This window comes from Phoenix dactylifera, chromosome 2 (assembly GCF_051530095.1).
Source record: "Phoenix dactylifera cultivar Ajwa chromosome 2, Ajwa_hap1_PhDact_Kaust_v1.1, whole genome shotgun sequence".
NCBI lineage: Eukaryota > Viridiplantae > Streptophyta > Magnoliopsida > Arecales > Arecaceae > Phoenix > Phoenix dactylifera.
The window spans coordinates 14,471,900-14,494,238 of NC_143191.1; the positions used below are offsets into that span (position 1 = coordinate 14,471,900).

General features: G+C 39.3%; 1 protein-coding gene and 1 pseudogene across 2 annotated transcripts; both read right to left on the reverse strand.

Moving 5' to 3' along the window:
• Positions 1–3,671: 3,671 nt before the first annotated feature.
• LOC120112024 (Chaperone DnaJ-domain superfamily protein) lies at positions 3,672–15,308 on the reverse strand. Its single transcript, XM_039130609.2, has 6 exons — positions 15,158–15,308; positions 12,262–12,354; positions 10,039–10,069; positions 4,336–4,362; positions 4,116–4,245; positions 3,672–4,029 (listed from the first exon to the last, which is right to left on the reverse strand). Exons 1-6 carry the CDS (start codon positions 15,221–15,223, stop codon positions 3,975–3,977), a joined length of 402 nt encoding a protein of 133 aa, XP_038986537.2. The 5' UTR covers positions 15,224–15,308; the 3' UTR covers positions 3,672–3,974.
• Positions 15,309–17,973: 2,665 nt separating this feature from the next.
• LOC103707685 (pentatricopeptide repeat-containing protein At5g66520 pseudogene) lies at positions 17,974–20,262 on the reverse strand (annotated as a pseudogene). Its single transcript, XR_015975128.1, has one exon. The product of XR_015975128.1 is annotated as a pentatricopeptide repeat-containing protein At5g66520 pseudogene (transcript).
• Between the last annotated feature and the right edge of the window lie 2,077 nt (positions 20,263–22,339).

The following is a 22,339-nucleotide window of genomic DNA, read 5'->3' on the forward strand; positions in this document are numbered from 1 at the left end:
GACCACAAGGAAGTCCGTCCTCACAGTACTTTCTCGGGGGACGAGGCCGACCATAACAAGAAAGCTGACCCCGCCCTCGACCAAGACCGAGTCCCCGGTGAATCCGACTAGCGGGGTATTCATTTTCCGAAGTTGGCTTTCCGTTGACCCCATTTTTTGGTAGGCGTGGTAGTACAAAACATTAGCCGAGCTTCCATTATCAACTAGGACCCGCTTTACATCGAACTTATTTACAATCATGGAGATGACCACAGCGTCATCGTGAAGAGTCTCAACTCCTTTCAAGTCTTCCTCCGAAAACGAGATAGCTTCGGAGGTGCGCGGGCGTTTCAGATAGGTCCTTTCCTCGATTGACTCTTCGGCCGGGCTTCCTCCGATCATGTTAATGGTGCCGGCAATAGGCCTGTTGTCGTTTGGATTCTCGGGCGGCATGGCGTTTTCCACTAGCCTCCTTTCCTCACGTCGGTTCTTCACAAACCGATTGAGTACCCCGCAGCGGATAAGCGCCTCAATTTCATCTCGGAGATGGAAACAATCCTTCGTGTCGTGGCCGTGGTCCCAGTGGAAGCGGTAGTACTTTTTGGGGTTGCGCGGGACTCCTATTTTCCGCATCAGGGGCGGGGGCCGGAAAAAGTCCCGACCCTCGATCTCTATTAGGATTTCGGTCCGGGGGGCGTTGATAGGAGTGTAATTCTCGTACTTCCCCGGGTACACTCGAGTCCGTAGTGGGAATTTCGGCCGAGGTGGAGACCTTGGTCAAGGTTGTCTCTGCCGCCGGGGTGGGCTCCTTAGCCGAGGTAGGTTCTTGCCTCGGCGAGGAGATTGGCTCCTCTGGCGGTTGCGCTCCTCGCGGCGCTTCTGCCTTTTCGAGGCCTGCTCGGTCGCGCCCTTCCTGGAAGCGATAGCTTCTTCGGCTTTCGCGTACTTCCGAGCTCGGGCCAGCATTTCTGTGAAGTCGGCAGGAAAGCTCTTCTCAATAGAGAAGAGGAATCTGTAGGAGCGAGCCCTAGTCTTCAACGCCGACATGGCCATTGACTGGTCAAGCTCATGGACCTCCTAGGTCGCAGCGGTGAAGCGGTCGAGGTAGTCTTTGAAGGATTCTCCCTCCTTTTGTTTGACGTCGAGGAGGGAGTCTGACATCTGCTGCTGGCGTCGGCTGGCAGCAAAGTTGGTGGCGAATTGCCTGCCGAGCTGCTCGAAGGACGACACCGTTTCTGGTTTCAGCCCGAAGAACCAGAGCCGAGTCGTCCCCCGAAGGGTCGCCGGAAAGGCCTTGCAGAGCACAGCCTCCGAAGGCCCTTGCAAAGCCATGAGGGCTCGGTAACTTTCCAAATGGTCGAGGGGGTCGGTTGTACCATTGTAAGGCTCCACCTGGGGCATTTTAAACCTTAGTGGGACCGGCTCATCCTCGATCTGGCGAGAAAAGGGGGACTTGGTGGTGAACTCAAAGTCACCCTCGCGCTTCGCCTTTTTACTGTGGAGCGCTTCAATCTGGCGCTCGAGCTTTTCCACCTTCCTGTCGAGCTTCCCAGTCTGGGGGATTGCCACCGTAGTCTGCTCCGGCTTATGTCGGTCCGGGGCAGACTCAGCCTCCGAGGGCTGCAGTCTTCTATCTACGTCTTTCCCCGGTAGCTCTCTCTGGGGGGATGCTCGCTCTTCATTATTGGCCCTCGAAGAGCCATGAAGGCTTCGGGTCTGGGGCGCCGGTCCGTTCGGGGGAAGAACCGGCCGGACCGTGGCCTGGGAAGGCGGCATGGGTGGCGCTTCGGCCCGCTGCAGGCTTTGGACGGCAGCGGCCAGGGTTTGGACTTATCAGACCAGGATGTCAAACTGTTCCGGCTGCACCTGAGGAACTGGAGTTACCGAGAGTCTTGGCGGTGAATTTTGGGCAGAATGTCCGGGACTCGGCGCAGGGCGCCGGGAGGTATTAGAGGCTCCTTACTTCTCAACTTCATGACCGCAACTCGGGCCCTTCCTCTAGCGCCAACTATTGCTGGAAATTGGACCCGGGGGCGGCCGTCGACTGAGGAGGAGGAGCTCCTGCGAACACTGGTGGGCGACGATATGTCGGCGAGCGGCGTCCTCCGTGGGGGCCTACAAAAAGCCGGTGGCCGGGGTTTCTGGCACCGGCCCTCCGATGCTTAAGTCAGAGGAGGGGCTTAATTTTGGAGGAGAGAGGAGGAAGATATATTCTACTGGGTTTTTTTTTGAGTCCCACCCTCCCGGGAAAGAGGGGTCCCCCTTTTTATAGGGGGGTTGGATTACCTGTGATGTGATGGGGCGAGGTTGCCTTACAACTCAGCACGTTGTTTGAGTTGGTGCGCGATCAGGTGAATTAATGCCTTGATGTCGGAGGCGAGGCCGGGATCAGAGAGTTGTCGCGGCTGACCGAACGCTGTCGTGCTGATTTGCCGTGGAGGACTGAAGATCCGTAGATAATAGGAGCCACGCGCATTAATTGTTGAGTGAGCTGGAGATATACATTAATTATTGAGTGAGTCGGGGGTTTGCAGAGATCATGCGCATTAAATGCTGGAGGCAGTGGCAGGGTATGGCCCCTGACCGGACTTCAGAAGGATACAACCGCGGCAAGTGGGCGGCGAGATCGGACTTCCGAGGTCAAGAGCCCTGAAGCTAGACGCCTGGTGGAGCGCCAGGTCGGGCGTATTAATTGTGGAGTAAGCCACCTAAGGCGTGATCCTGCGTCGGTCCGTAGGGGAAAGTACCCATAGTGGACAGTTGGTGGAGTCCGACTCCCGAGGTCAAGCGCCCTTCGGGTCGAGCGTTCCGAAGTCGGGCATCAAGTTCGGCCGCCCAAGGTCGGCCGTCATCCGATCCCGTACCGGCAAGATTCTCATGTACTCGAGGGAATTTGCATTCCCTCAACACTTCCAATTCGGATGGAGGTCATGCATCCTTCCAGCTCTATTCATCCTCACCCCAACCAAACATAGGATTATAGAAGCATCTGGGAAGGACTTTTTTATATTTTATCAAAAAATAATTAAATTGGGGGAAATCTGGCTGTATTTTAGGTGAGAGCAGGTACACAAGCATCCGAACACAACTAGTAGGCATCCTTGTCATATTTTTTCTCATGCGATGGTACTTCATATAATTTCATGCAAACCGTTTTCCCTTTTTAACCTACTAAAAAGAGGTAACAAAGCGTAAATATATCCGAGAATTTCATTACTAGATTGCTCGGGCCTTTTTGCAGAGCAGCTTGAATATGAAATTTCTGTCACTCTCAATTTTAGTTAATTGAAACATACATAGATGATATAACGCAATTGCAGAAACTTGGAGGTACTGTTGCTATATGATTCTCATACTATCTTTACGTTTTGTACGTCTGACAAGGCTTTGGCAAATTATTTACGGTAAAACGAGTCTTAATGTGGATGGCATGTCAAAAATTAATTGAAGCACAGGGTGTTAGCAGAGTGCTCAATTCCTCCATGACTCGCACTAGACTGCTAAACATAGTCATGTTAACTGGAAAATGACCACAGCATGAGAATTTAATACAAACAGCATCTCTAATAATATTAGTTAGACAAAATGGAAATTATGCAGCAGGTGACCAAACTATATAAGCATGTGTAGTGTCGGGATGCCAGAGTTTTTTTGGACTCTGAGCACAAACAATTGAACGAGATGGTAAAAAATAAAAAAATAAAAATAAAACACCTTATTTAATTTAGCTAAGATAGTTGTTTCTGGTTTGAAGAGATTTTTGAAGTCCACCAACTTTCATTGGTAAAAATTGTTACATAGACAATGGGCTATACAATCCACAACCCCAACCCAGATGAAGTGGGAGACCAGCAATACAAAAACAAAGAGACTTATCAGCAAAGTAAGCTGGCATCTTCTAGTTCAACCCCAGCTAAATAACTTCTAGGTGACAATTGTAGGCATTTATTTTCCTGTTGTAATTGCCCGTGAACAATTTTACAAACGTGGTTCGTTCATGGAAGAAATGGATTGAAAGAGGGATATGCCTCCTTTTGCCTTTGGTATGCCCTGAACACCAGAAAAGGATGCACAGCCAGTTACAAGATAAATATATGGGAATAATATGACCTTTAACAGCAGAAAATTTCTCTAACCTCATAGCATTCAAGCCACCGAGGGAAACTGTCCCGAGAATGATGAGGAGAAATGGTGCCTTTAGCAAAACTGGATTGGATCTCCTATACCCAGTAGGGACTCCAGTTCTTACAACACGTACAGATGTAGCTATTTGAAACAAATACTTTGTGAACAACACACTATTTACAAATGCACTCAAATACAATAAACTGAAAACATGCTAAAAACAGGCTTTACCTCCCATCGGACTTCCAGATCTTGAGCCTGATGCCATGGAGAAAGCATTCAGCAGCACATATATAACACACATCACAAACTATAATGTCACTGAAATATATACTGCTAGTATCATGGTTTGCAAACTCTAGATCCAGAATTGACTCATACAACCCAAAATATCACTGGTTTGGCATTTTCTCTCAACGACATCAACCATATGGAAAATAGCTTTAATGGAGGATAATGAGAATGAAAAAGAAAGAAATAAATCTTCTGAACTCTACATATAGGAATTGATGAAATCACGTTAGATATACATGGTGCAATTGATGATCCTGCTATTTCCTAACCACAGCCCAGGCATTCTCAATAATGGTTGTTCTTATCTAAAGAGCCTCATATCTTTTTCGAAACATCTTTACAAGATAAATAAATGGAGCAACTGAAGTGTATTGAAGATGTGCATTATCAAACAACAGACAGTAGGAGAAAAGAAGAAGAAGAGACCGTATCTTCTTCAAAACATCTCTACAAGATAAATAAACCGAGAAACTGAAGTGTGTCGGAGATGTGCATTAACAAACAACAGACTGTAGGAGAGGAGGAGGAGGAGAAGAAGAAGAACATGAAGAAATTAGTAGTGCATATTAGAAAAATGATCTATTTTATCTAATTCAAAAATGTCATGCTGCAAGATGTTATATATTTATGCAAGCAATACATTGAGTACTATCTACAAATCTAAGTCAGTTCTTGCATTCAGGTGGGTAGGAACACTTGATCCTTCGCCTAATAAATTTACATGCAACTTCCATGATTTCTTTTTCCTCATTTCAGTCAATAAATTTTCATTCAAAAAGTCTTGTAGTGCCAAGGAAATAATAATTCATTTGAAATTATATGATAAAGAAGTATTTAAAATTGTATGATACAGAAATATTTAAGTGAAATTGGAATGGCATAATTGACATTGTTCAGAAATTAACCATATGAATGACAAAGAGGCAGTCCATGAAATTAGAGATGGCATGCAAATGCAAGGCATCAATTAGGATATTGTGGTATTTATGGTGGAGAAAATGAACATGATACCCAAGGGTTTCAGTTCCAACCGAGCCCTCTCCTAACTTAGGGATATAACAAAAATAAATAAATAACACAATTATTTGCTGATTTTAAATATCACAAAGAAATTGTATGCATGTCTAGAGAAATTGTAAATATGCTCAACAAAGTACAAGTTTTGCATTACTAAAGGGAGACGCACATGCTATCATGAGAATTTTTTGCACATGTAGGAGGATTTTAACTTGTTTTATTCTTTGAGTTTAAACGAACAAGATTGCCTATGAAATATATATTGAGTCAATGCCAGGAGTGGAAATGACAATATCAATTTGGGAGATGTGGTCTCATATGACACCATGTCACGATCAAATACAAGATAGAATTGCTCCATTTGCTGGGCTAAATCATCAGAGGCAACCCAAATTCCTTGTTCATGCTATAATTGTGGATCAAGCAGACTGACTAATGAAGACATAGTGTGATAGGTGGGCAGCACCAAGAGCTATTCTTATTAATAAAAAAAGATTAAAATCTGTCTTTGCTTTCCAAACTCTTTATGTTGTCCTTGCATCAACATTAGAGCTAGTCAATAAAGTTCATTTTCTTAACACTGCAAACTAGACTGCATGGTCCAAGCCCTTTGATTAATGTTATATTACATTCTGCATCCTTGATCCATTATATATAATATAATAAGATAAAATATATAATACAATAAGATAGATTGTTTGATGCACATAAATAAAATATAAAGGATAAATAAATAACAAAAAAATAAGCATGTTGAAAATTGTAGGACAATGATTGCATGCCAGCATGGATATCTTTTAAAAAGGACATAAACAGGATGTACATGAAACATTTTCGGTCAATGCAACAAGAAATCTTGTTTCTACTTATAATTTTTCTAACCTATGGATGACATTCAGCAAATCCACTTCCGATCACACAACAAGCATGATATAACTTCAACTTGAAACTTACTGCGTGTAAAAATCATTCATTGTCTCTCTCTTTTACAAATTACAATGATAACATTTGAAGTTAAAAAGTGATGGAGACTTTAGCAAAAGGTATCTTATACCATAATTGAGAATGTAATAATAATTCTCTTTAACATCTATCAAGGACAGCTACTTCATGCTATCCCACAAACACTTTGTAATTGGTTTCTCTTTTATGTACTTGCCAATTAAAGGAGTTCATACTTTGTTGTCTAGCAGTTACCCTAGCAGAAAATGTGCTTCCTATAAGTAGAACTGAGCATTTCTGTCACGACACATGAGACCTGAAAATGGGCAGGCCGGGGTAGATGTATCTAGCCCTTCAGGTCAGGCCAAACCTAGAATCTACGGCTTGATTCATGTTCAGATATGACCAAAAGTTACATAGGGCTGACCAAAAGTTATATAGGGCTGTTCTGACTGGCCCAAGTTACAATTAATTATAATATTATAACTTACATACACGTATTCCCCTGAGGTGCGAACCCCCCCTACTCCCCCCTTCTCTCTCTCATGCACTAGTTTTCTCAATCCCCTCTCTTGCCCTCTCCACCTCTCTCACGGTTGAATGCGCTGATCCCTCTTTCCTATCCTAGCTCTTATCTCTCTCCCGAACCCCCACCCCCAGGAAAGGATTTTAACATTCCTCTCTCTGCCTCTCTCTGTGATGTGGCCACTACCCAAGAGGCCCAGGTAACATGTCTACCCTTGATGTTGAGCTTTGACCTAGCTTGAACCCAGCTTGACGTAGGAAATGCTCAAGTCTACATGTATGTTAGCACCTAATGTCTTCTTCATATATGGATTGAAGTCATTTTCATTCTATCCAAGTATAAATCAAGCAATCATTTTCAACCTTTCAAACTTCTCATCAGTGCATGACCTGTATATGCACATTTTAAATTTATTCATAAACTTTTCATGTTTTTGGCAACCAAACCAAGTTTCTAAATTACTTTTCTTTTTATGTCATATACAAAATGATTAAAGAGTTCAAAAATACTTGTCCAACAACATGCTTCATGGCTTTAGCTTAATTCATAATATTTGCTCTTGCGAGCTGCCCGCCTATTGACTGAGTCATGGTCAAAGAACCATGATGTGCGATGACATATATGGATTATCTATAATGATATACTCCTATAAGAGGACCATATGATATCTTAAATTTATTTCTGATATGTAGTGTCGACGAGATTAAATGTCTTTAATTGTTACTCATGTCTATCTTTAGCAACAACCCAGAATAGATTCCATAGATATTTTTATCTAGATCCAGAGCACAAAATAAGTTAGGATTCTCCTTTTGCATATGTAAAGAATTAACATGCTTAGCTTGTGCATCTCCCTTTACTAGAGAAAAACATTATTCTTTGCAAAGCTCATTTCTATTTTCTCTTTAGATAACAACATTTATGTATCGTCTGAAATGTCTGAATATTGCGGCATGATTTCAACATGATTCTTACAAGCAAGTTGGATGTAAAATACAATGACAGCCTAATTATTAGCACTCATTCTTCTCTAAGACTAAAACATAGGAACCATTCTTCAAAACTCATGATTACGATGTTTGTTGGAAAAATATGTAGACTCACATGCACCTTCTTTAGATGATTGCTACTTTAGTTCTTTGCAATATTCTTGCACCAGGCCATGGGTATGTTGAATTAAAGATCGCTCTTCTCGTTAGAAGTCAAGATAATAAAAAATTTGCAGCGAAAGCTGAGAAATGGGTCTATACTATACTACTCTCACAGGAGAACGAGAAATGCAGAGTTTGCCTTTTCACTCCGGTCGTCTTTTAGTGAGAGCGTACAAACATTGGCTTTGTGAGTTAGACTTTGAACTGAACCATATGGGCCACTTGCTGAGGACGTTGTTTCTAGCTTTTAAGTTACCATTGACGTCAACTTTAGATGAGCAAAAGAGCAAGAGGGCTTTGATTCACAAAAGGATGACTTACGAAAACGTGCCAGGAATTCAGCCAAAAGAGATACTTGAGCAGAAGGCCATGGATCAGAGAAGAAAAGTAACCTATCTGTGCCTGATTTTCACATGCTATCTATATATACTGCCAGCATTTCCAATTTTCCATTACGTAACTTGATTCCCAAGAAACTTATTATTTGCAACATACATGTACAATATTATTTCTTAATAATACCATCAGAATCCTAATGGTAAAGCAGCATTTGCAAACTCTGAGTTTGGAAGTCGATAGGCATCTGTACATAATAGAATGACATGAATGCAGCTGGAGGAACACAAAGGGAAGTGGACATATAAAATTTACTCAATGCTATTAAATAATAAGGATCTATCCATTCGATTATTGCATATAAAATATGTACATGGTATAGGGATTCAAAAATTAGAATAATATGTGACCAAGGATCAATTCTGATAAAAAGTTCTAGCAACAAAAAAATACTTGATTGAAGTAGGAAGTGAGTAGAAGGAACAGCAGCAATACATTTGGAGCAGGTAAAACAATCAGGGTACACTAAGTATTTGACTTAAACAAGAATTTTCAAAACATATAAGCTCAATACCAAGATGATGAGTTAGTAAGTAAAAGAATCTTCATAAACGGGAAGAAAAAGAACTGTTGAGCAAGTTGCTTACGTTTCACAGTTCAGCTTAGTTATTTGCAAAATTATTTCTTCAATAATGCAGCATTTTGAATGGGAAAAAGGAAAAGTGCTTTGGTACTACAGATTGATGTGATACTTCTATGATAATCTGATTCCAATCCTTAAATCTATAGATTCCATATACCCTTATCAAACAACTGAATTGTGGATCTGAATAATTGGTCACTGAAGTTTCTTATATTGCTCCACGTCCATATATCCAGCAGAAGGATTTTAGTAATATGAGAAAAGAAATAAACTCCTGCGACATGCTATGCCAATAACACAAGTAACATGATGTACTTAGCTTGATAAATCTACTCAGATTTTTTTGTTGTGTGGGACCTCCAAAGTGCATACTACGAGCCAGCCATATGTCTATTAAACCATCAAGCATATCCCGAAGTCAAGTTGAATGACTCAAACAAATCCAGAACAGAAAACACTGAAGTCGGCGACGGTGGTTAGTTGGATTCAGAACCTGGAGGGACTTGATGGTGACCATCTGTTGCTGCAAGACATCCGCAGGATGGTGATGGGTTGTGTTGTTTTCCGGGCCAACCATATCTATCGGAAGGCAAACAGGACAGCCGACTGGGTTGCTTCCTATGTGGCTCAGCATTTTGGTGGTTGGTTGTGGGATAGCCTTGAGGCTACTCCTTTTCATTTCCATAGTATTGTATCCTCTAACTTACGTTGATGTACTCATACTAAAGTAGTATAATTTATCCGTATTATCCAAAAAAACACTAAAGAGAAGCGGATCCAAAGTAAAACCAATAAACTAACAGATCAATGCAAGGTCAATAAGCTGAAACCACCATAAAATAAAACCATCTTGTTCATTAAATTCCCTCATCATACCTTTATTGTGAAAATTCAAGCCAGGAAAATACCAACGGCAAACAAATTACAACCATGTGATGACACTAGACTCAACTTTGCATAAACAGGCAAGTTTGCAAACCATGACACATAGAAATTAATAAAACAAACAAGATTGCGAAATTTACCAGCCCGTAGAGATGAGTATGCTTCTGAAATCTGCAGTACACAGGGTTACAATGGTTATGTGGTTGCAGTAATATCATTGGAAATATAATATGAGGTAGAAAGTATTAGAATTAATGGCCATTCAAATGCAATGGTGGCTAGTCATGGATGACCTTCCAAGTTAAGAAGATTTATGCACATATCTCATCAGTCAATTTGTAAATGTCACATGAATCTATCATTCATTAAAAACAAGTCTCAACCCAGCTATTTGGAGATGGCATGTCTTACGAGCATCATTAAATAAATCGCCCCCTTTTCTTTTCTGCTCTTTTAGCTCAACAAAGTGAAGCATTTAACAGCAAACTGGGATCAACTGATAAACCAAAAGAATCACTTATTATGATGCCTAAGATCCACATATTTCCATAAGAATTTAAAAGTGCAGGGCTTAAATGAGATGGCTTGTATGCATGTACTTTAAGAACATCATAGAACTTCATTTATGAAGAAGGTTTTGGCTCATAAGAGTAGAAGATGTGAAAAGTCAATGAGCAGGGTAAATGTCAGCAACTCTCCGCAGAAGAGAACTGCTCTATTAACATTGCTGGGCGAAAAATGTCACTGCAGTATGGCAGAATTTGCTTCTAGAAGAGTGGTGTATGTATGAAAGTTCCATTTGATCAAATGCATTGTGATTGCAAAATTATGGTCACGAGATGTCAAAAGTTTTTGAGACCAACAAAGCAGCTGCTAATTGCAGTTCTTAGACTAATGTGTTTTTAACAGCCTTAAAGGCTTAACTGTTCTGGTTATACTGCACCTCTCACTTGCACTAGCTGTTGTGTACCGGATTGCTTTGTAGGGAGACATAAAAGGAGTCCAAGGGGGCCACTGCCTTTGACATTTCCAATTTTTTAACATGGACTGCTTTTTTTTTGTTATAAACAGAGATTTAGCCATTTAGCATAGTCATAGCGATTCATCTACCTAATTGTTGGCTATGTCGCTGCTCGAAACAAATGCCTTTGCTGTAGTTGGGACCAGCAGCTGACAATGAAGTAGACCAGCAGCGGCAATTTTCAGAACAAATTTTTGCTGTTCAGAGAAGAACCACCAAATGGTTCCTCTTTTCTTTCACTAATGGCACATTTGTTGTTGCCTAAAGAAAGTTGTTTGTGACTTTCAGAGTTCAGTGACATTTGAGGACTGCTTCTACAATTAGTCAAAAAATAGCTTTTGATTATTCCTTGTCTTTCAAATATGGTAATCCATCCATAACAAATAGTTCTACAATACATGATTATCAAATGTTAAATATCCAAAAAGTACTTTTTATTTGAAAATTAAATGAAAGTGATTTTTCAGTATTACTTTTTTAAAAAGCAGAAGCAACACCAGACATGTCCCAAACACAAAACATTTAAGGTGTAAAATTTTGTTTTGTAAAAGCCAGCACTTGGTCCACAGGACCACAGCCAACTCTCTATTCCTATCTATATTTTATACACATAAGATTTCACTAAAATCTGACATGCCAGAAACTATTATGCTTCAAGAAACTTGACATATCAGAAGCATAATTCCTTGTTTAGTTTGATAATATGAAGGAATATGAAGGAAAGATTAAGGCTTCTATTGACCCAAGTATTCTTATAACTTTATTAATGAACTTGAAACTTTTTTTAGTAGTTTCAGAAGGTCTTAAACCCATGCAAAAGTAATGCTAAAAGTTCTGAATTAAAATTAGTGTGGGTCAATCCAAATTATAGCAGACCAACTTTTGAGCATCCGTCAAAAGAGAAATTAATTCTCAAAGCAATCATGAAGCAACTCCCTAAGTTATGCTACCTGGAATAACACCAAAATTACTTATAGAATAGCAATAGGATATCAACAGGAATATGTGTGTGCGTGTGTCTCTGTGTGCGCATACGTGTATGTCATTTTAGTCATTTTAGTTTTTCACATTAACAATCGCTATGCAACATATTTGAAGTAGAACTAATAGCTTTACGACACAATGAATAAAATTTTAAGATGATTATGTGCAACAAAATATGATAGATTCTTGGGTAATTTAGAGTTCAAGATATATGTTCTAGAAATCTCCACAGATTATCTGAAAGATGCATCATCATTCTTTTAAGTTTTCGCAACAGGAATGACAGGCTCACAATCTAAGAGTGGAGAGAATATCATAGCAAAGAAGATAACTGTCTTTATGAGTTAAAATGAAATACCAGTTTAAATTTAGCTTCAGATTGAAATTTCTCGTGTGGTGGAAACAGATCAGGGTGAGACTCCATAGCTTTCCTTCTATATGCAGCCTTTACCTGCAGCCATAAGTCAGATGCCATCTTGCAGAAACCACAAGGCAAGCTACTCAAAAGGTTCCTTCCAAAAAATTAGTAAATTAGGAAAAAGGATACCAATAATAAAGCTACACATGTAGCAGTGCATTAAAAGACAAACATATGCAGAATTGTTTGACCATCATTACATATGACAAAGATTAAGTAGTTTCACATTCTTAAATTCATATATTCAGCTGATACTAGTATGCAGCTCTGGCTGACACGTCAAGGTGCCTCGGTAAATCTAACAGGTCATATAAACTACGTTGAACACTGCCTAACATACCACTTGAACAAAAATGTAGCTGTTTATACATAAAGATTTACCTTTTACAAGAAAATTTCTTTTTTCCTTTTTTTGAGAAAAAGGATGGGGTTTACCCCATCAATTCATTTCATGAGCTCATGAAATGAGCACAGGAAGAAAATGAAGAAAATCTCTTTATTGATCTGTAAGAATTTTGAGAAGGTTATTTATTAATCTAATATAGCATTAAATCAAACAATCACCATCTTTTATGATCCTAATATATACAACTATAGAGTTGTGTTTGTTGTTAATACACTGTTCAGCAAAAATTTCAACAATGAAAGCAAGAAGCAAATTGTTAGCTGGAAATCCAACCTGACAGCAGATCCAACCAGGAATATCAAATAATTACCATATTTTTCCACAAAAGCCTGATAAAATTATTCAAAAAATGACTGAAAACATATTCATTCAATTGAGAAGACCAATGATGTGATACTTAGCAAAAAGACTAAGGACAGAAATTGACTATCACTATTGTAATTTTGTAATTGTTTCTATGGATTAATCTACTAAGTAGGTTGCCTAAAGCAAGCACTAAATGTGAAGGATTTATGTTTTAGGGGTAGCAAGCACTAAATGTGAAGGATTTATGTTTTAATGTAACCATGGTTTAAAGAATGGTCAGATATTGTACAATGCCCTTGCAGAAATTAAAAGTAGGGATTGAAAGCTCAAAGCCAAGAAAATAATAATCAATTGCTAATTGATGATATGAGACAATTGGGGAACTCTAAGTCGGTATTCTAGCACAAAGAAGGAGGAGCCATAAATTCGTCAAATTGTAGTACTAGAAAAGAAGGTTAAAATAAAAGTGACAACAAAGTCACTTTTTCAACAAGGGAGTTGCCTATTCTTATAAGTTATTCCCGATTTAGAATTTCCATAACAATGAATATTGCACTATGCCCCAAAGAAGGCTATGATAAAAGTGACAATGAAGTCAGCTTATCTTCTCCATTGTCTTAAATTTCTAGCATTCGATGAACATATTTCAATCGATTATGAATTCCATTCTATCGATATTCTAGCTAGGAATGATTCTTCCAAAATGTTGCTCAAACAAATGATGGCCAAAAGCCTAGTGGAATATCATAGTGTACTCGCCTTCCACATGTACTATGAAAACCTTAATAACCCACTAACAGGCATCTTGCTGATGATAAAAAGCAATTAACAAAGTAACACCTTTCCTTCATCATGGAGGTTTCTATTGAGGGTTGATAACAACCCTATGTTTGGTTGAGATTATGAGAGGGAAGATGGATGATGTTGGATGGATGGATGGGCTTCATCCACCGTTTGGTTCAGAAAATCTTAGGAAGAATGGATGAAAAAAAGAAATTATCCATCCATCCTCGCCCACCAATTTGCATCCTTCCAAAGGGAGGATACAAGAAAAGATGAATGGAGCATGTGAGGGATGGGTTTTTACATTGATAAAATTATCCTTCATTAATTTTTTGACAAAACTCTAACACTTCTTCACTTTTTTTTATTTTAATTATTTTTTTTTATTTTACCTATACTAATAACCCTATACTATTAAACTTTGTTACTAATAATTTTAATTTTAGCACGTAATTTCCATAACTATAAGTAAATAATTCGAATTATCTTTTATTTTTCTATTTGCATGCATTATTTTTATTTAACTATTTACATAAAATTGACTAACTAATTAAACTAAATTATAAATTAATTAGTTATTTTTATAATTAATATATATAAATAAATTCATTCATATATAAAATTTATAAAATAATATATTTATTAAATTAAAGAAAGATTAAATATTTATATAATTTTATATAATTATAAATTATAAAAATTATAAGTTTATATATTTCCCTAATCCTTTAATATCATAAGTGTTATAAATTGATAATAATAATATTTTTTATCAAAGGGTAGTTTAGTAAAAGTATCATACAAATATCATCCTTGTTTTCATTTCTCCTATACCAAAAGGAGGAAGGAATCATTCCTATCCATTTTCCCACCACTTACGTTTTTCATTTGGCCAGTTCCTTCATATATACAACGCACTCAGTGTGGAAAGGAGAGCTAGTAATGTATTTACGAGGCCATGAATTTAATCGAGAAATTCAGATTTGTTATTAATGTAATTAGGTTTATTTTCTTTTGCAATGATGTTACCATGAAGTGTTCCGATTGCAGGATTTGGCATCTTTGCAATATAGTTTAAATAATAGATTTACAAAATCACTGCTTCAGGGGAACTCCTGCCGATCATCCTAATATTAACTAGAAAATGGATCGAATCCAGCACTAAAAGACAACCACATACAAGAATCCGACAACAACGTGGTGATAACCTAGAAAGTAAGATTCGATTGCAGTAAGATCACTTCCAATATGAATCGAACAGGACGAAGAGGAAAAGATTTGCCGCTAAATGAAACAAAATTCTTTTATCTGAAAGAGGGGAACAAGAGGGTCGAAGGGCACCTGAGAAGTGGTGGGGCGAGAATTGGATGAGAACCCTAAAAGCCTTCTCGCCTCATCGCCCCGCATCTCCTCTTCCCAGTTCCGAGCCTCTCTTGCCGTGGTTCTACGCGTCTCTATGCTGTTCGTTCCTTATAAATATTTCTCATCAAAAAAATAAATTACAATATTTCAGTGCTCGATTTGGCCCCAATTACGATATGGTCTCAGCGGTTCGGCTGAGCCAGATGCCTAGGATGGGTTGGATCTGGTTTTCGCATGACCAAGCCTGATTGGGATATGAATTCGGCCAATACTTAAATGTGTGAATCTATCCATGATTCACGTAGAGTAAGATCAGATTTAATATATATGATATTGACCCATCAGATTTTTAAGGCGTAACTGAGCCCAAATTATATTAGTTTACTTGCACTCTAAACATATAAATTGGTGACAACATGTAGGTATTATCAATAATCCAATCTATATAGGGTTGGTTAACAATTTGATTGTAGTTGATGTAATTATTGACAAACAAATTAAGGATCAATTTTGTTAAGTTTTTATTAATAATATATTAGTTTCTTAAATTCGAGGTTTTGTATTAGCTAGGCAAAGTATATTGTATTGGTTTTGGATCAATCCTGGAGTTGGATTGGATCTTGCATGATCCATATTCATTGCATTTAATTTTTTTCTATTTTAAAAGAAAATGATGCCAGTACATATATCTCTCTCTCTCTGTATATACGTACCTATATATACAGAGAGAGAGAAAAAAAAAGTCATTTTTTTAAATTTAAATTAGAAAAGATACCAATTTAAATGACTTAGCAATTTTCGACTTAGTCCTAATACAGAAATAGTTAAGTAGATATATAGCCCTCAATAAATATTTTTTACCTTTGATGACTGGCATTTAGTTATATTTTGTTCAATCTTTTCTACTTTTCTAGCACCAAGCTAGACATGCACTAAGGAATTATTAATCTAAGAATGAATTTAATGTGCTACTAGTTACAATTGCAAGTTGAAAATGTAAGCCGATTATCATAAATTAATGTGGCAAGTTGACTTGGCTGCAATAATTAAGAAATAAATATAAAAATAAAATAACAATATATCTTCCCCATTGTGGGAGGAGAGAAGAAGAGAAAGAGGAGGCTGATCAATGGGATGCTAGGTAGTTATTAAAAAATATTTATTGAGGCCTCATAAATTGAGGCGGGGGGATAGTAACAATGAGGAATAAGGAAGAGGCAGTTAGGAAGAGGTGTAGGGGATGAGAAGGGGCTATAAAGGATTTGTGTAACAAAAAAGAGTACGAAAGGCAACAATAGTAGAAAAATGTGAGTATATAGGGGCGGGGTTACAGCGAAGGGGGACATAAAAAGGTTGGCTACTGAAAGGCTAGAGAGGACCGAGTAAATAGAGAAGTTTTGGTTGAAAATGGTAGTGAGACAAAGGAAGAGGAGACACCATATGATGATGGCTAGAAATAAGGAGTGGGTGGTAAAAAAAAAGTGGAATAGTATAAAGGAACAGAGTGACTGATAGAGCTACAATTAGAGATGATTGTTAGGCAGAAAATAATAGCAAGGAGGTGGAGTGGAAAGAGAGAGGGGCTGCAAGAAGGAGAGAGGGGAAAGGATGGAGCATGGAGGAGGAGAAGATGAGAAAAACGAATAATTTGTTATTTTTGAAATATTTTTTATTTATTTATATAAATCACTATCTTGTTGATTGGTTTGCCACCTAAGCTATCTTATTGTTGTGGTCCCATATTTGGCTTTGGTTAGTAGCACCCATTTCAAGATTTGGGAGTAGTGAGGAAGGGCTACCCTTTGTGCAGCCCATTATAAATACACAAAACAATAATATTACTTGAATAGCACTATTCAAACTTTGGTTTATAGCAAGCTCAGATCTTAGAGCTCAGATCTTAGTTTAACTTGGCTTGAACTAAGCTTGAGGGTCTTAGGCTCAGGCCTCATCCAACTATGGGCAGGGCTGCAAATTAGTTGGGTGGACCTTGTGACTTGCAAATTGGTCGGGAGTTAGTCTCGACCATATTTGTTAAAAATTGGATCCAATTTGAAAATGGCGTCGGGTCTAGTTTTTGAATTTTCACCCCGACCTGATCTGTAGACCATGTGGGCCAAATTTAGATCAATAAAAAGAAGCGTGTAACTTGACCCAAATACAACTCAATCCAAAAATCTGAATCAAATAAAACTCTTTCGTCTTCACTATAGATGTCTTTTCCAATTGATCAAATGAACCCCTTCATTAAATTAATCTCTCTCGTTATCTCAACAACCCCATTTCCTCTCACCTACTTTAACTTAATTATATTTAAATATACATTATTTATTATGACATTTTCATATTTATAATTTTCTCAACTTTAACAACATTTGTTTTCTAAATTTTAGTTTGTGAACTTGCATCTAAAGAATGAGCATTTTCTTCGATTAAGTTAAAAATTTCTGAATGAAAATTGTTGATTTTTTAAATTTTATTTAAAATTATTATTAGATTTAGTTTAATTATCAATTATTACGCTTTTCATTATAAACAATTAGCTAATCTTTGAGCTGAACTGCATACTTGACCCAACTCTGTCTCGACCCTAACTACAATATTTCAGGTTGGTCCAAGTCATACTCAATCTTGGCTCAACCTGAATGACCTGCTGGCTCTAAAATCTTTTCTAGATTTATGTGATCATTAAAACTTTCTGCTTTGCTTCCTTGCCACACTTAGAGTTGGAATTAGAATACACAAACTCCTGATCTCAAAAACGCCCTCCTGTAGAGCATTCAACAAAATCACAATGGCAAACCAACTCCACAGTTTCCTCCATTTATATTGCTTCCACCCTTGAATATACAGCTGAATCCTGTACAATCTTTACAACATATAAAATAGTTACCTCATGGGCTACTTGACCGACCGAGCTCCCAAACTCCACCAAATTACATTCACCAGTAATCTCTGCAAGAGCACTCTCCTCCCTTAAAATGATGGAATCGGTTTCGGTCCCTTACAATTATTTCCCGATCGAAAACTCTTGATATGATCTTACTTGCTGCATGACAATCTCTGCAAACTCTCAAGTTCTTTGATATGCGAATCGTTTCACCTGACCTTGTGTGCAACAATCCAAAAGCAATCGCAAGCTTCTCGCTGTGATGGTACAAGGAATCATCCTTGTTCATCTCATCAGTGTCATGCAGCACCCCACCAGTGTCTGGCACATAACCTTCAGCTCTTATCCTCTCCATCATCTCATCAACCTTGGCATACATTTCTTTAGCCTGAGTGTGAGACCTTCCTCCAGCAATGAATTCACTGACCACACCATTCCTTTCAATCACAGAACATCCAGGCTCCTTATTCACTCCCCTGTCATTCATTAACCTCCTAACATTTGCCACATCTTCCCACCTACCAGCACTCGCAAACAAATTAGCTAGCAACACATACCGCCCGCTGTTCTGAGGATCTAACTCTATGACAAGCCTACCAATTTGCTCCCCCAATTCGACATTGCCATGAATCTTGCATGCTCCAAGAAGTGCACCCAACACACCAGCATCAGCTTCCATAGGCATCTCATCTATGATCTTCTTAGCTTCTTCCAACAACCCTGCTCTACCGAGCAAATCAACCATGCACCCGAAATGCTCCATCTTGGGCTCGATATGATAAGCCTGAACAATATATTCAAAATAATGCCGGCCCTCACGTACCAACCCGGCGTGTGCGCATGCACTTAGTACATTCAACAGAGTGATATCATCCGGCATCACCCCTTCCTTCTCCATCTCTTTAAACAGCTCGATCGCCGCCTCCCCTCGACCGTGCATCGCAAAACCTCCGATCATACAATTCCATGACGAGAGCCCTTTGCATGGCAATTCACTAAAAACTTCATAAGCCTTCTCCAAGCAACCACACTTGCAGTACATGTCCACCACAGTGGTGGCCAGCTTCGAGTCCAACTCAATCCCACGCCTCTTGATGTATGTATGAATCCACTGCCCCTGCTCTAATGCACCCAAACCCGTGCAAGCCGCCAGCATACTAGCAGCAACATACCTGTCGAGCTCAACCCCGTCTGCTCGCATTTGCTCAAAGAGTCCGGATGCCTCCTTGAACCGCCCACCCCGCACATAGCCCGCAATCATCGCATTCCAGGAAACTGAGTTCCTCTCTGGCATTTCATCAAACAGCTTTCGGGCATCATCCAAGAAGCCTAATTCCGATAATCCACTGATCATTGTCGTCCAAGAGACAACATCTCGGTGAGGCATTGCATGGAAAAGACCGAGAGATTCGGCAAGGAGGCCGCAGCTGAGGTACATATGTAGGAGATTGTTCCCGGAGTAGCCGTCGGTGCCGAAGCCGAGCTTGAGGACGTGGGCGTGGACTTGGCGGCCAAGACCAAGCTCCCGGTCGGCGGCGATGGACTGGAGGAGGGAGGGGAAAGTAAACTCGTTGGGATGGACGGGGCGTCGGAGCATATCGGAGTAGAGGAGGGCGGAGCGGGCGGCGGAGGGGGGCTGGGCACGGAAGAGGGTGTTGAAGACGAAGGGGTCTGGGCGGGGGAGATGGCTGAATAGGCGGAGGCTGTAGGCGAGGTCGCCGGAGGGGGAGAGGGCGCAGAACTTGAGAAGGCGGCCGACGGCGTCGTTATCCGCAGCGAGGCCGAGGCGGACGATCTGAGAGTGGTACTGCCGGAGTTCCGGCATGGAGGCGCAGGAGTCGAGGCCGCGAATTGTGGCGCGGCGGTGGGCGTGGAGGTCGGAGGAGGAGGAGGAGGAGGAGGTCGACGATGGTTGGGGCGGCGAAGGCGGGAGGACGGCGGGGGAGGCCATCTTTCGCGCGAAAGATGGATTCACCTCCCTTCACGCGAATCCCCCGTTGGTCCGGATCGGACTCAAATAAGAGAGAGTTTGTCCCTTACAAAAATAAAATTACAGTTTGACCCTTTCGCTTTGGTTTCATATCTAACTCGCGAATTTTAAAACTTTTATTTACATCCTTCAGATACCTTTTCTTTGCGATTTGCCCTTTCCATCCGCTCCTCCAATAACATATAAACGATCAAAACACCCTCCATCACAGTCATCTTTCTTCGTCTTCGCCAACTTATTTAACCGGCACAGACATATCAATAAAATAACAAAAAAACTTTTAGTTCTCCCGAACCGTATTTGGATTTTTTTATAAAATTAGACTGAAAATTTTTATAAATTTTATACATCGAGCCAATACAATAAATAAGATTATAAGCTATAGGAGAGTTAGACAAAATATTCAAAAATAGCTCTGAAGTGAATCTGTCTAAATCTCATATTTTTTTTTCTCATAATAGAATTTGGACTAGCCTACTCCAAATCTATTTTTAGATATTATATATATATAAATATGTAGTTGTGATCTTGCTGGTTATGCTGGCCTAATCTATAATTTTTTTAAAATTTTCAGCCCAATCTCATAAAAAATTTCAAATAATTTCTAAATAAAACAAAATTCCGGCTAATTCTCTCTCTAATAATATCTCAACGTGTTCATTTTGTAAGCAAGTAGCTCCTCCTACGTGTAGAAGAGCTCTTGGTCTTGGATATGCAATGAGAGCCACCTGATAAACTGACTCAAACGGCTGGATAATCAGCTATGTACCCATCCTACAGATTGCTCTTGATCCTTTGTAGGAAGAAGGGGCTCATCATTCAATTGAAAGCAAACCACGACCATGGAACATTAATGAAGGCCCGGCAAGGGGCTCTTGTTATTAGGCTACTTTGAAATTTGATGATGTTTTTTGTAGCAGTCGAAAAGATTGGTTTACTTTTTGAGCATGCTATGTTTACTTCGCTCTTATTTTTGGACACATTTTTCTTCCCACTTTAATATTATAACCCAACCCAGCTTCATTCAATCCAAAAACAAAATTGTAAATAAGTAAGAACAATAAAGAGAACAATAAAGACAGCTAACTTGAATGAATTAAATTTGCTGGAAGAATCCATGATATCCATTCATCCAAAGCCAACACAATAAATAAATCCAAACTCTTGGAGTTTATTAAGTTTTTTCAATAAAATGATATTCAACTATTGAAAAAAAAAGCAAACATTCAGACAAAAATAAAACAAAGCAAACAAGAAAGACATTTTTATAATTTGTTTTCTTATTAAACATTCAATCCAATTTAAACATTAAATTTAGTGCAATTTGGAAGACAAAATATAGATTAGATTGAGTGAGTTAGAGAAAGATGGGATATTTATCAAAGCACCTTGTTGACAATGAATTCAAAATAGTTGCCCTAGAGCATAGAGAGCGCTTCCTTCGTGGCATGGTGATGTTTTCCTAATGTTAGCAAGTTCTTTAGATTAGTCGTTTGGATCATAGAACAAATTCTGCCAACGCACGAAGTCCATTTGATTCATGATCGCTTTCTTAGTGTTGATATTAAGCTAGTTTATATTGCAAAAGTCATATTTACCAAATGATTTAGACTAATATTGTAGCACTCGGCCCAAAAAAAATCAAGCTCAGTCCACTTGATCGGCCTAGAGTTTTTGTTTTCAACTTGGTATGGAGCGCATGGCTCGAAGGCCTGTGGAAACAAGGCAAAACCCATTTCATTCGAGCTCCTCCTTTCCAATCTCCGATAAAGACTAAGAAGCCTAGCCTCCACTACTTATAAATCTTCCCCATGGCTATCCGAGAAGCACCATGTTGGAAACCCTTATTCCTCTCCTCTCTCTTAGTTTCTTTTTGTTCGTGGTGTCCTGTTATTGGGCTCTTCCTGCCACCGCCCAACCTTGTTGGAGATGAGGTATGAAATCCCAATCCTCATCAATTTCTCTTCCTTGGTTTTTTCCTTTCTTTATTGAGCTATTGCCGAACGAATTTCATTGAGGAATTGTTAGATTTTTATTAAGAAAAACGATGTCTTATTTTCCCTATTTTTGAATCTTTGACCCTATTTCTTTTTTTGTCTAGCCATCTTCACCATCGGCGCTCTGTCGTCGAAGCCTTGTCCGGTCTCTTGTATCGGATTGTAGCTATGGTCGGAGCCATAATTGTTGGATAGCATGGATTTCTTTCGATTGGGACTGAAGCCCTTCTTTCAGTCAACTTTTTTTTTGATTGATTCCTTGCTAGCAGCCATCTGGTGTCATT